This window comes from Dermacentor albipictus, chromosome 2, assembly GCF_038994185.2.
Source record: "Dermacentor albipictus isolate Rhodes 1998 colony chromosome 2, USDA_Dalb.pri_finalv2, whole genome shotgun sequence".
NCBI lineage: Eukaryota > Metazoa > Arthropoda > Arachnida > Ixodida > Ixodidae > Dermacentor > Dermacentor albipictus.
Window position 1 is genome coordinate 153,048,463 of NC_091822.1, and position 13,922 is coordinate 153,062,384.

The following is a 13,922-nucleotide window of genomic DNA, read 5'->3' on the forward strand; positions in this document are numbered from 1 at the left end:
ACAGTTCAGTTCAGATAATTCACCGTTCATTAATAACAGTTCATATAATTCAGACCCCAAAACGTAAGCTTCGGACTACTCCAAGCTTAGAAACTGGCTACAGAGCGTTTACATGCCCCACTTCCATGTAGTTGCACATAAATGTTTGTTGCTGTTCACGTTTCAGTGTTTGAGCACTGTACAATAATCACAAATGTGCCAAAAGAAAGGAAAAATATATGGTTTGCAATAGGTTTGGTAGTGGTCATACTAGTATCCAAGAGAAAACTAGGAGTTTTAGCAAAGCCACTGTGGAAGAACAGCACATTTTACAAAGCTAGGACTTGGCTTAATGGAACCAGTGGTGGAAAAGCCATTTCACCTTTTGGCACAGGTCTCGGCATAGAAGCAAGTACTATTGGTGCAGAGTCCAATGTAAGTGTGCTTACCATATACCATGCAAATTTTAACTGACATAGTCTATATGTTGTGAAGACAGGTCTGCACGAGGCCAACTCTGCAAGCACAGCCAGGAAAGGACAAGACACTCCTCCACACTGCAACGCACAAAGGGCGCTATGGCTGGGTTCCACGATACAGCGCAGAGAAGACTCCACAGACAGATCGTCAACAAATGCGTGTTTATTAACCCAGGATGCAACACAGTGCGACAGTCACGGCTCATGGGGGCAAATTTGTGCAACACAGGGCCCTTAACACTATTGCGTTAATAAAGTACCAGCAAGATGGCACAGCGGCACTACATTGCATGTACGTCAGAGAAAAATTCGGAACACGCTTAAGCTTCACCTTTAAGAGTGGAATGCGATAGCATCCAAAGATTCCCGACTGCTTCTCATGATTCCCAGCAACTGCAGCTTACGTAATCACAATGCTATGCACGAAGGCAAGCTTTCTGGTAGAAATGCGGCCTCTTGCGTGCGCCATCGAAGCGAGTGCCATCTGGATGGTGTTGCAAAAATCCGGCCGCGCCGCTCTATATATAGTAGAAATGCTGGAAAAGGGGTTTGTGTTTGAGTTTCCACATAACAGAATTATGTTTTCTTGTACATTCAAATTACAATCCGACGCTATCATGTCTGTAGGTTGTGTGTAAGTCCTACTTTACGATTTTCCTGACACAACTTATCTTGAGAAATTATAATTCAGTAACACTTCTGCGCTATACAAAGGGCATACATGGTTGGGTACGTGTGGTTCAGAACGATGTTTTGCTAAAAAAAACAGTCGACGCGAGGTGCCGACACCAGATAAGGGCCCCAGACACGGGGCCCTTATCGCTATCGCATCAAAAATGTGTGAATGACGAACCGGACGACTGCGGTGAGCCCACAGAGTTTCTCACTATATAATGAGAAGCTCTACGAGTGGCCCTCCGCTTCCTTCTACGACAATCATGACAGCATGCTGTGGGTTTTGATTTCAGTTTTGCTAGCTGCGACGCATCGACATAAGGAGGTTTCGCTCTTATGCGTGCTTTGGCACAGGCTCGGCGCAATTTTACGCTAAAATGCCACTTTCGCATAGGATGGCTCTCGGTGCAGTTTGGTGCAATTGGCGCGGCTGTTCCACCACTCTGGAGCCTGCCCTTCAAAGGTCACAAAAGACAAATACAAGGTAAAGGTAAAGCAGTAGATAAGTGTTCAAGGGAATCCAAAGCATCACTTTCACTAATAACAAACCTTTTGTAGGCAAGAAAATGGCAACCACAGAACAGAATTGGCGCCTGCACATTATTCCATGATTTAAGACATCCTGTTTTGAATTGGTGAAATGTAAATTTGTAAATTGCAATATGCGCCGCAACGTAATTTAGACATTAATCAATGAATGGTCATTAATTTGTTGAACACGTATTTCAATTTCTCGTGATAATAATGTCCGCCCCTTGGAGTAATCCAGCTCAAGGAAAATAATTATGCTACAAGCCACAGGAGATTTTTAAACATTACATAAAATTTAAATATGACGACTTCAACATATATCACTTCAACTTGCTGCAGTGACCCTGTGGCTATGGTATTCTGCTGCTCATCTTGAGGTAGCAGGTTCAAGGCCCAGCTGCAGAAGCCACATAACTATGGAGGCAGAATGCGAAAATTCTGGTGTGGTTAGATAAAGGTGCATATTAAAAGAAATTACGAAATTCGCAGGCATAACATGGGGCCAGCTAAGCAAGACCGAGTAACTGGAAATCGCTGGGAGAGGCCTTTGCCCTGCAGTGGACGTAAATACCTGGGCTGATGACGAAGATGAGAAAGAATCCAGGTAGTCGAAATTAATCTGACGCCCTCCACTACAGCCTTTCTCGAAGCTTAACTGTCACTTTGGGACGTTAGACTCCACAAGTCGAACAACCGCCAATTTCAGTCAACTGGAAGTGCATTTACACTCACCGTAGGACGTCAGCTGCAAGCTCGAGAGAGTTCTGCAGAGAGGGTTCTCCCGAAGGAACCTGCGTCTTGCTAGACTGTAGCGCTTCTACCACCTTCCCAGCATTTCCTGTTGTTAGACAAAATGAAAGCAGCAGCTCATAATGGAAATGATTTTGGTTCTGGTCACAAGGCACTGCATTCAGAAGCACTGGAGTGCCAGCACAAGGCATCAAACACTGGTGTAACCAATCATAACAGCTATAATAGCAGCAACAACTCTTACTGTGTAATTGCTTGGCATATCTACAATGTGCATTCACTGAAAAAAGGCTTCCCCGAAGCAGGTTGGAAACCTTGCAGCTCAAGTTAACTTAACCTTTTCACGTGCCACTTTACCCTGTTGATTTAAAACTTACTTTCACCGCATTTATCTTCAGAATCATAGAAATCGTACAGCTGCAGAAAAGATTAAGAATTTTCAATTGCTTAGCAAGTTTTGTCAAGGTTACACAATGTGGATGCCCCATGAAAACTCACTACAGGAACATTAAATAGGAGAACATCAACTATTTTGTGTTTGGAAAAGCTTGAAAAGCACTTATCCAGCCACTTGAAAATTATGTCTGGTGCATGACTATGAAAAACAATGATAGAAGTAAACCTGCTACATACATACAACATAATGAGACCAACTAAGAACACCCAACCACCTACCTCCCCACTCATATTTTAAAAACATTTTGCACATGCTCTACAAAACTGCGGCACAATTCCAATAATAAGTGTTTCAAGATGTATGCGACAGATTTTAAATAAATTACTTTCATCAATGCTTTTACTGTTGATGCACTATATTGGTGTACACAGTAGTGTACATAATTTTAAACGCCCGTGAAGAACATGGCATCGGCGGCCGTATGCATCGGTGGATAGCCAGCTACCTTCAAGAGAGAACGATATTCATGACAACTCTAAACGGTGAACCAAGGAAGCATCCCGTCTATTGTGGGGTGCCTCAAGGAGGTGTACTGAGCCCAACTTTATTTAATGTCCTTCTTGTTGGACTCGTCAAAGAACTTGCAGGCGCAGTCTCGGTCTCTGTGTACGCAGATGACATCTGTATATGGACCATGAGCTTAACGTGTTTGGAAGTGCAAACGAAGCTGCAGCGTGCGGTGTCAATAAGCTCGACATACCTAAACAGTCGAGGACTGCAGCTCTCACCGACAAAAAGTGTAACCATGGCATTTACATGGAGGTCAATGGCCTGCTACCCCGTTATGATTGATCGGAAGACTGCACCTTCGGTAACCCACTACAAGTTTCTCGGAGTCATCATCGACCGTGACTTATCTTGGTCGAAGCACATCTCTGCATTAAGAAAAAGCTGGACAGCTTTACTCAAATCATTCGACATATGCCTGAAAAATCGTGAGTGTTCTAGCGTTTTAGATGGCGCTAAAAAGTCTGGGTGGGGCCTACACTAACGGACACCTTCACAAGATTGGACAAGCACACTACCCTGACTGTAGCGTCTGTCACATTCCCGAGACAATAGCTCACATACTTTGCGTGTGCCCTCAATGTGTGGCTGAACGAAGAACACCTAAGTCTATAGTGTCGACTGCTTCGACTCCCACCCCTTTTCGGAAGAAAAGACTTTAGGCACGAGGAGAAGAGCCGATTATGCCCAATAAGCCATAAAGTCACTTTTGTGCTTTCTACGTGAAAGTGGTTTAGACAATCACCTCTAGAACCTGTGAGATGTGCAGAAAGTGGGAAATGTCTTTACGCGATAACTTTTTGTGTGGGCAAGGTTACTCTAGCGTGTATTGTGTCTACAGTGCACATCCCCGTATTGGGCATGTATATAGTATCTCATTGTACCATAACATAATCACCTGCCACCTACCTTTCCCTATATTCCCACTTCCCCTTTCCCCAGTTAGGAGCAGCAGGCTAGACACGCTCTCCAGACCGACCACTCCTCCTTTCTCTTCACTAAAATCTACTCCTCCTCCTCCTCCCCTGTGTATATAGTGCCTGAAAGGGTTAATTAGCGCTGTACAGGCACTTGCATGCACCATACCCAGTACATATATCAGTACAACTGCTCCCACAAAACATCTAGCAGCAATGTTTACCTGCTACAGCGTTAAGGAATATTTTTTTTTTCGATAACAGCATTTTACAAGAGAAAGAAATAAAGCATTTATTGCACTCATACATACCATTCCAAAAGAAAGTACCTAACTCTGAAACAATTTAAAGTCATAAGCTCTCCATTAACAAAAAAAAATTAAAACAAAGCTTCAATTACTGTTATTTATGGATCGTACAAAAAAAACAACAAGGTACAACAGCAGCAATAGGTTCTGACGTAGGCCCAGCCATATATTGAAAAAAACAGACTAACCTGCCAATTCACAAAGCTTCTGTGCCCTCTTGTTACATGTTGAAATGACACCAACATTACTAATGGGATTCTGGTCAAAGAACTCCTCCACAAAGAGCTCCAGCATCTGCAAAGAAAGCGGCAATGCATTTTTTTTTTTTTTAGAAATTGCACCTTATTGACACATTGTGGTGACAGTGAAGAACAAGGCGGAGCCAAGATGGTGAGTCACAAACCAAGCTCTTTAATGGGCAATCTTGTGTCCAGTTAAACACTCAAAGCACAATCAAAGAGCCCAGCACTCAGCCATGGAAACCTGGGGTGTGATCGGAGATGGTTGTTCGGCGCGTTCGTTCGGTTACCGGCACACGCGATTGGCCTACTCCACGCCAACGTCGCCATCCGCGGGGCACGGCCACGTTTTTGGTGACGTCAAAATGACGACACGCTTTTGTCAATCATCCTCCCACCGAGCATTTCGTCTGCTAGGCGCCGAACACGACGGGAGCTGGGAAGTTTGGAGCGATCATATGGCTACGCATGGCGTGTCTGGTGGATTGGATCCAACCGGCGGCTGCGGCATGGCACATTTGAATCCAATCCATAGTTTAATTCGAGAAAATGGCGCTTCCGTTGGGAACTTAGGTTGTTGCGCTGACGTTTCTAGATGAAAGAGGAGAGCGGGTGGAGATGCGACAGAAAGTGAATTCTGGCGTTGCTTTTGTTTCTCGAAACAAATAATTCATTGGTTGTACAGAGAAATTGACCCCATCATAGGTGCCAGCGAGCCACTGGAATGTTGTCGCTGCCTCTTGAAAAGTGCGCCACTCTTCCCGTGGTTTTTTTTTTCTTTTTTCTTCTCACTGTGCGCGACACCACTTAGGGACGACGCAAAGAAACTAATAGTTATAAATTGCAATAGTAACACGTACTATTTGAAAACGTGTTTGGATTTGAGAAGAAAAAGTACATTAACTCGAGAAGAACCAGTAAAGGAATCACAATAAATGTTACTAGCAGTTGATAAGAATCACCAGAGGCAGTGGAAACATTTTCAGCATTCAGCTTTTGTGAGAAATGTTATCTGGGGACTCTGATAAGAAAGCACTACCTTCAGTGTGCTGATGAGGCGTGTAGGCTTTAGATCCGGTTCAGACATGGACTCAGAGAAGTCTACAACAACGTACAAGTGTCTCATCTGCAAATGAGAAAAAAAGCACACACATAATTTTTTGCCTGCCAACACTGTGCACTCCGAGGTACAGACAATGGCAAATGTTTGTGGGGCTAGCGGTCCACAAAAAAGTTTAATTTCTGAATAGCATGCTCGCATCAGCACCTCTACATATGTGAATAGAGAGTCAATTTCTCCAGTTCATTCAAATAAAAGCATCCTGTGCTTTCCTAGAACCATAGACACAGGCTAAACATCAGGTTCCATGCTTTCACTTTTCATCCTGAATTGCCGCGTCATCTGGTGGCATTTAAAATGCACAACACATGCTTTCTTAGTTGTCGGTGGTGATGCCACTAGCACGCCTCACACACAAAGTTTCAATGTTCTCGAAAACCAGTGGCTACCAAATTATTACACTCTTGACATATTGTGTCACCTGCATCTAGCCTATGTTACGCCGGATTATTCAAGCTCATCATTCCTGGTTTAACTACGAAAATGATGAAAGCAGTTGTCCATGGTGGTGGACAAAGGATCTAAAAAGATCTTGCCTAAGTGTGGATTCCTTGGAAGATATACTAGTACACACTCCAAATCCACATAGCAGGGCAAGTGCACAGGTTGCATGTACAGCTCTTTCTCAGGTGTCATGTCCTGTAAACATTTGACACAGGCAGTGCATGCAAAGTGCAACAACATACGCTAGGAGACAATTTAAGCAAGCATTCCTCTGACACTATAGTTTCGATAGCAAGTGGCCGCTGCTGGGCAAAGTTCAGATGACAAAATTATACACTGTTGGTGCTTGATTCATATCAACCAAACCATCGCCTGGATGTTTACGAATCTCTGATTAATTGCTGGCTCTAAGCACGAGTGCACAAACTGAACAACACATCAAAAACAAAAGCTAGTCAATAAGATGAACCACAACTTTGATTCACAGCTATGTCAGCTGCAATATTGCATGTAATGAATAATGTGAACTAGCCTTGCAGGTAGTAACACTTTTCATGCAGTTCATTCCTAATAACCGGACACACCCATGCCAAAATATGTATGGACCAGCTAGCCCATTGCCAGCTATAGCTGCTCAGCCTCTTTTTTGCAAAAGGATTCACATAATATGAACATGAGTTGATCCTTCTACCACCATCTCAGAAGCATGTACTGGACAAATGCATTATGTCGACTTCCAGAACGTAGTAAAAGATGTGAGCTAGGCTAAAAAGCATGAACACCTCTCATCGAATTCATTCCTAATAATAGTGTATCACCCAATCACAGGAAGAAGCAAGGGCCAGCTGGTTGGCCTTAAATTTTATGCAATATTATGCACATAATGTGTACACAAGTTATTAGCATCACATGCAGGCCGACCAACACCCAGAAGCCAGAAGCATATACGATACTAGGCACTTGGCAGGCGCCTAGGCACAAGACTGACCATCCCGAGTCGAACATTTTTCTTGGCCAGCATCTGTTTGCGCTTGGCCCTGTGGACAAAGTCCAGCACGCTGGGCTGCAGCAGGCCAGACTCATCCTCTTGAATGGCTTCCCTGCAGTGCACAGACAGCATTCTCGATGTTAACACAGGCTTCAGACTTGTCAAATGAAAGATACGCAAACGGCAACGCTAATAACACGACACATCACAAGAATGCTCTGTCAGAAGTGCAATGAAAGACACTCCTGATGTTTAATTATACTCAGTTCGATTGTCATGTAAGCAGGTTAGTCTGCTAATGTGGCCTGCAAAATTAAATTACAGTATGCACGTTGCAAATGAGCCAAGTAAGTTGTTCAAGTTACTAACGCTTATGTTTGCAGCAGGCAACAATAAAACTTTGCACACACGTATGTTCCATCATGAAATTTATTCACAACCAAGAGGAACACATAAAGATACAGTAGAATAAGCGCTTAGCTGCAACACAGCCAGTGAACTCTTGCTAAGATTACACAGAGCAGAGAAGTAAACACGGAAAAATTTACTTTGTCTTGCTAAAAGATGTTAAACATAAACACGTTACACACATAAACAAAGTTAAAAAGGGCAACTTCACAGGGGCTTTTCTTTTTTTCTTCTCTTCGTCGCGATGTGCCCTATAACTACCGGCAAGGAATTAGAAGAATCTGTATTGAGGTTTGTTTTTGTCTGTTAAAGTTCGGTTTCACACAAACATGACCACGGAAGATGCGCGTATGAGATGATATGAAACCATCACAATAGTGACCAACAAGTGACACTGTTTTTTTCTTCTCTCTAAAAAAATAGAGAGCACAGTGCGGTCAAATCGCGAAAGTCGTGTATTCTTTTACATGTCTGAGGTGAACAGGCAGCCAGGAAATATTAACAAACAGAGCGATGGTGCTAATATATTTGCAAAGGATAGTAGAGAATACATCAACGCATTATACTACGTAAAGATAAGGGAAGAATATTCAACGCTCACTATTTCGCCGGTCCATGAAGAAATTTAAGTGAACCGGCTTTCGGTTCACAAAGCGCATGTTAAACTGCGTGCGACCGCGCGCGCGCGAGACACTTGCCGGCAACTTTTTGAAGAAAAACAACGCTAGAGTTAACTTCACTATTATTGTCTAGCGAGAAATCTGCCTTATACGTCCTCTTACTGAAAAAAAGAACGTCATAAGCGTGCGCCTAAATGAGATGCAGAAAATAATTTGCAGAGATGTAGGAAGTCGCAAAGAAACATGCGCACCGGCACTCACGTGAACCGGCTTTTAGTTTTTTCGCGGCATTATCCCAAGACAAGACGGTCGTATTAGAGTCTGATGTGTGCGCAGCGAAAAAAGCGGCTCTCATACGTGAAACACAAGAAGACAGAACAATTAACTCACCAAGTTCTCTCATATTCGGTCTCCCACCGATATCCTTTGCCTTCCTCTTCGTCCGCCATCTTGACGCCAACCGTGAGTGATGCATGGCCTCTATAAATTAGCACTAGAGGACGCCACAGGTCAGTCAAGTCACGAAGCGGTACGTTTGAATTGGCTGTTGGTTATCTCTGCAGTTATTTTTGTTAAGCTCGCGCTTACGGAGGTACCATTGAAAACCTGGCATTTTCGTAAAGTTAGACACAGATATAGAGGCATACCAACCAACTAGACGATAGTCTGTGGGAACAAAATGATGCAGCAGGGCGACATAAGCAAACAAGAATGCGGGTATAAAAATTGCGCGAGATCATTGCCAAATTGCGGAAAGCGTTCCAATCAGTGTGGGAACAATGAAACTACTGCAGCAAAAACTTGTCTATCATGTTACGCTGGAGAAACTGTACGAAAGTGTTGCGCTGGATTTGCTGGAGAAGCCGCACGACAACCTTCGTGCGGAGTCGTGTCTCACGCAAGGCACATATGTTGTTGATCGTTTACAGTACGGACCCTACTAACATATGGGAAGCACGTTTTCGATCTCTGAAGTGTCACCGTGATGAAACCTATGGAACAGAACCCCCTGGCACTAGGCGCCGCTAGGATTTGCCCCAGTGTATGCCAGTGGCGTGGCCGGGGGAGGGGGATGGGGAGGGGAAACACCGGGAACTAAGGTGCTTTACCGGGAACTTGCTGCCCCCTTCCCCTGCAATATTTATGTGTTAGTATGAGTCCTACCAACCCCCCCACGCCCCCCCCCCCACCCCGCTCTGAAATAAAGATAATGTTTAACTGTATTTTCATTCATGCAACGGTAGAAGGTTTATTACTACTAAAAAAAGGAATGAGCGCGAAACTTCCATTTTCTGAGCTTCGCTCCAAATCTTAGCGACGGTGTACGACAAACGTGACGTAACAGATTTGAAAGCATTTTCTCGTAGACCATTTGGGCGCACGAAAGGTTATCGCAACTTACCAGGTTTAACCTTCATAGTTCATTTAGAATGCGGTGCAGTCATTCGCCGATAAACAATTAACTACATGCCCGAGTAGAATCAGTCAAAACTCAAATCCATGACGTCACGCGTCGAGCATCAGTGGGGCATGCGGGAACTTCAAAGCGGTATCGATCACCACACCAGTCTTTCGTTTGTACGATTTCTCTGGCTTATCCAGCCTGCTCGGATGGTAAGGACGGCCACTTTACTAGTGCAGAAGCGCAATTTACGACTGAAAATTTAGCTCTCTTTAGTCATATAGTGTTCCTCTTAACATCGGTACTTTGTTTGTTCACCACGCTCGGTTGGCGCTCGCCGTCTCTGTTCCTTGGTGTACTTTTTTCTTTGTACAAGCAGAGTTCGGCCTGAAGAACTTTGTCCCTGGCCTGCTACTCTACGTATAGGGAGAAGGGGAAGGAGCGAAAAAAAGTTCGGATGACGATGGTGATAGCTATGGTAGCGCACAGTGTGCTATACATACACGTGCGATGTGCTCGTATACTTTGTTGTACACGCCCAGCAGGCTATAGAATGGCACGCACCAATCGCGCTGCGCTGAAGCATGTAGTGAGACTGCGCTCTTTGCTCGCCGTGAAATTCCGAGCGCTGTTCGACGTCAGTGTTCACGCCACGCCAGGCTGACACACCTTTCCACGTTCGCTAGAAAACAGTGATTCTTCCGCGAGTTCATGCGATAGCAGGATGTAGAGAACAGTTAAGTGCACCGCAAAATTTTAAAAATGTGCTTAATTGCAATTTCTATGTCCACTTAGAGAAATACGTGTTTGGTTTTAAGAAGCCGTGCATGAGGGAAGGACACATGTTTTTGAACGTCCCACTCTACTCGAAGTCGAGGGTCAAGCTTGTTGTTGCAACAAAGATGCGACGAACGGGTGTCCAGCGGAGCGTGATGACGTGTTCCCTCCTGCGTGCTGTAAGTGCGTGCTTTATGTTAGGGCATAGTCCTCGAGCATCGAAGGGGAACGAGGCTTATTAAGTATTCCACGACTTCCGCTGTCGCGGTCTCGCGTCACAGAACTCGGGAGACGCTAAATATAGGTGCACGGTGGTCCGTGTAGCGTGCTGTGCTATATGCTATGGACGTGGGGTCCTTGACGGGAGTCTATAAAAAGGCCACCGGACCTCCGATTGCCAATAGAGAGTTTTACATTAGGGGACGCAAGCGGCTTGCGCACGCAAGAACTAGGGGGGACGGCACTGCGCATGCGCAGACCGCTACGTCATGGCCTGCGCATGGCGTCATGGCCTGCGCATGACCGCTACGTCATGGCCTGCGCATGCGCAGTACCATCGCCCCTAGTTCTTGCGTACGAAAGCCGCTTGCGCCAGATTCACGTGTCAACGTGTGCTACTCGACGAGTAACAAAACGTGCTTCGGAGGACTAATTTGAGTGAGATACGCCTGGCAAGAAATTTCATCTCGATCATGTCCCGCTAACTTTTTTTGCATGCATGCACACACGAAGTTTTCTGCTTATATGGAAATAAATCATCGATGAATATATTTCCGGGGAATCATAGCTGGGATGAAGCGTTAACGCTTCGGCATTGACCTGTACAGGCAGGTTTCTGAAGAGCCTGTGTGCCATGGTTAACTGAAGATGCGTGAATGTAGCAACCAATGATTAGCTTATATGTGACGCCGACAGCTGGGGCGTGTATAAATTCGAAAGGAGACTGGCTGCCACCGAAGACATAGCATAGATGCAACGACTCCGAGTCTGGGTCTTTCACGTCCACACGAGAAAAAAAGAAACGTGTTTTCTAAATTCTGACGAACTCGAATAACAAAATGAACAATATCATACCAATTCATATACTCATATACCTTCCGCGTTATGAGGAAAGTTAACTGAGACTTGCGCACGGACAATAACATCATTCATTTCATTCATTCATTTGCAATACTGCTACTCTCTCAGAATGGGAACAGAAATAGTTAAACGATTAAGAATATAAACTGTGGAATGTTTCAGCATGACGACAGCCAAATGGGTACGCAATTTCTTTTTAATGAACATTGAAACACGTGTATGTAACAAATTCATCGCACAGTAGTAAGAAGTCGCGGAATTATAACACTTAACGCGTTAAAGTTAAGACTCAATCTAGCTGATAGAGCTGCCTGGTCAAAAACCAGTCAGCACTAAGGTTTTTCTGCATGCCGGTGGGGAGAGGCAGTCGGACGAAGTGTCTGTGCATGGACAATAGGCAAGGTGCGTGGCATGCCCTCTGGCACAATTTAATATAACTTTCTTATAGACTGTCCATGCGACAGTTTCTGTTAGCTAAAGGACGTCCTACGGACGAATGTAGTGTCTGTCCACTGAACTTTAATAAAGCCTGGTTTAGCTATAGGAAGGGCGGCCACAACACACAGAGAACCAGTTCCGTGCTCTTTTCACTGCAGACGCAATCACCAGTGTGGCCTGTAGGAGGCAGACGTGTTTACTAAGGAATATTTACTTTGACAGGCCCTCACTTCAAATGTGTTTTGCTATACGAGCGCTCGAATATTAATGAGGTGTCTTTTTCCTAAAAGAAAAGTTAATGAGCGTGCACACATGAGCGAACATGTTTATGCATTGATGCGTACGTGAATGCGAACGTATACGCAAGCGTGCACGGACGTGCGCGAAGTTTCGGACGGAATGTCCAAGCACCGTGCGTGTGCGCACACTGGTGGGCATGCTTTCAGCCTCGTTCTGTGGCGTCCACTGCGTGAACAGCTGCCCGCGAATGCTGCTCGAAGTGCAAGTTGTGCTAACAAGAAGAGTGTACGCGCGTTTGCCTGCGGTGTTTACGCACTATGCGGGACGGCCCGCCCTCCCCACATAGCCCGCCCAACTGTCGCCCATCACGCACCGGTGGTGCTCAGCTCTCCGGAGTCTCTGTGCGCCTGATTACACGTCGCTGCCGAAGTTAAGCTCTCGCAGGTCGGTATGGTGCGGCCAGACTCTGCTGCTGTAACTTCCGAGTGCATCTGCATTTTCCAATGCGCTGAAACGCTTTTTGCCGTTTCCGCGGTCTAGATGTTTCCTCTACTTTTTCTTTCCTTCTTTCTTTCTTCCTTTTTTTTTGCAGCGAAGCTGTAAACATAGCCCCCGTATGGGAGCAGAAACGCCTTCGTTTCTTTTCTTTTAATGTTTTCGGTGGGCCTCCGTTTCACCATTGACTATGAGCAATCCCGATTAGACGAGTTTTCGTCGAACTCTTGATTTCATTACAGCGAAGCTGTCTATATATGGCTAGGATCCGGAGAAAAAAAAAAAGTTTCCGAGATGTTGATAAAAACACATCCTCATGTGGGCCGATCCTGGTGATAGTGCAGAAAGGGTCCAAACACAACGGCACACATATCCCTGTGAGCTCGGGGACCTGTAACGCGCCCTTGAACTGCCCTTGTCCCACGTGGGACTTAAAGAGGTCCCAGACACATGGGTAAGAACGGATGTTTTCGAGAAAATTGTTTTGCATTTTTCAAAAAGTACTGTTAAAAAAATTCTCGGCGCCAACAGCGGTAACGCGATAGTGCCCCTGCTCGGGCTTTCGTCGTCGTCCTCCACAGCTGGCCCCGTTGTGAAAAAAAAAAAAAGAACTATCATCACCAACAATGGCTCGAGCATCGTCGTCTTCCACAGCTGGCTCCGTTGCCGCTCACCACTCCAGCGCAGAATTTCACTTCTCTTCTGTCGTCGTAATGGGGAGGCCGCGTTTACGGGGGTATGAGCCATTGCTTAAGGGGGTATGAACCATTGCTTAAGGGGGTATGAGACATTCATTTTCTTACTTGACGGACGCATTTAACAACAGAGGGGATACGCGAATGTGTGTGCGTACCTATATATCCACGACGACCACAGATTAGGACAATAAATATGTTCGTACCTTGGTTCAGTATTCTGGGTCATCTCTTGTGTCGTGCGCTAAACAGCTTCGCTGGTCTTCCATCTTCACATAGTGGAAGGGCTCTGAATTTTTTTTTTCCGTTCTTGTTATTCTGAAGTGTTCTTCGTTGTTATCCGAAATCGTTCTTGTAATCCTGAACTTTTTTG

General features: G+C 45.0%; 1 protein-coding gene across 2 annotated transcripts in view; it reads right to left on the reverse strand.

Moving 5' to 3' along the window:
* Ssl1 (general transcription factor IIH subunit 2 Ssl1) overlaps positions 1 to 8,889 on the reverse strand; it is a 29,096-nt gene extending 20,207 nt beyond the window's left edge. For both annotated transcript variants that reach the window (XR_010563740.1, XM_065429261.1), the window contains exons 1-5: positions 8,813 to 8,889; positions 7,395 to 7,506; positions 5,882 to 5,968; positions 4,792 to 4,897; positions 2,397 to 2,502 (exon numbers count right to left, since the gene is read on the reverse strand). Coding sequence is in view for 1 of the 2 variants with exons in the window: in XM_065429261.1 (XP_065285333.1) it covers positions 2,397 to 2,502; positions 4,792 to 4,897; positions 5,882 to 5,968; positions 7,395 to 7,506; positions 8,813 to 8,871 (470 nt within the window). In the remaining variant the exon portion in view is untranslated. The remainder of the gene's footprint in view (positions 1 to 2,396; positions 2,503 to 4,791; positions 4,898 to 5,881; positions 5,969 to 7,394; positions 7,507 to 8,812) is intronic.
* Between the last annotated feature and the right edge of the window lie 5,033 nt (positions 8,890 to 13,922).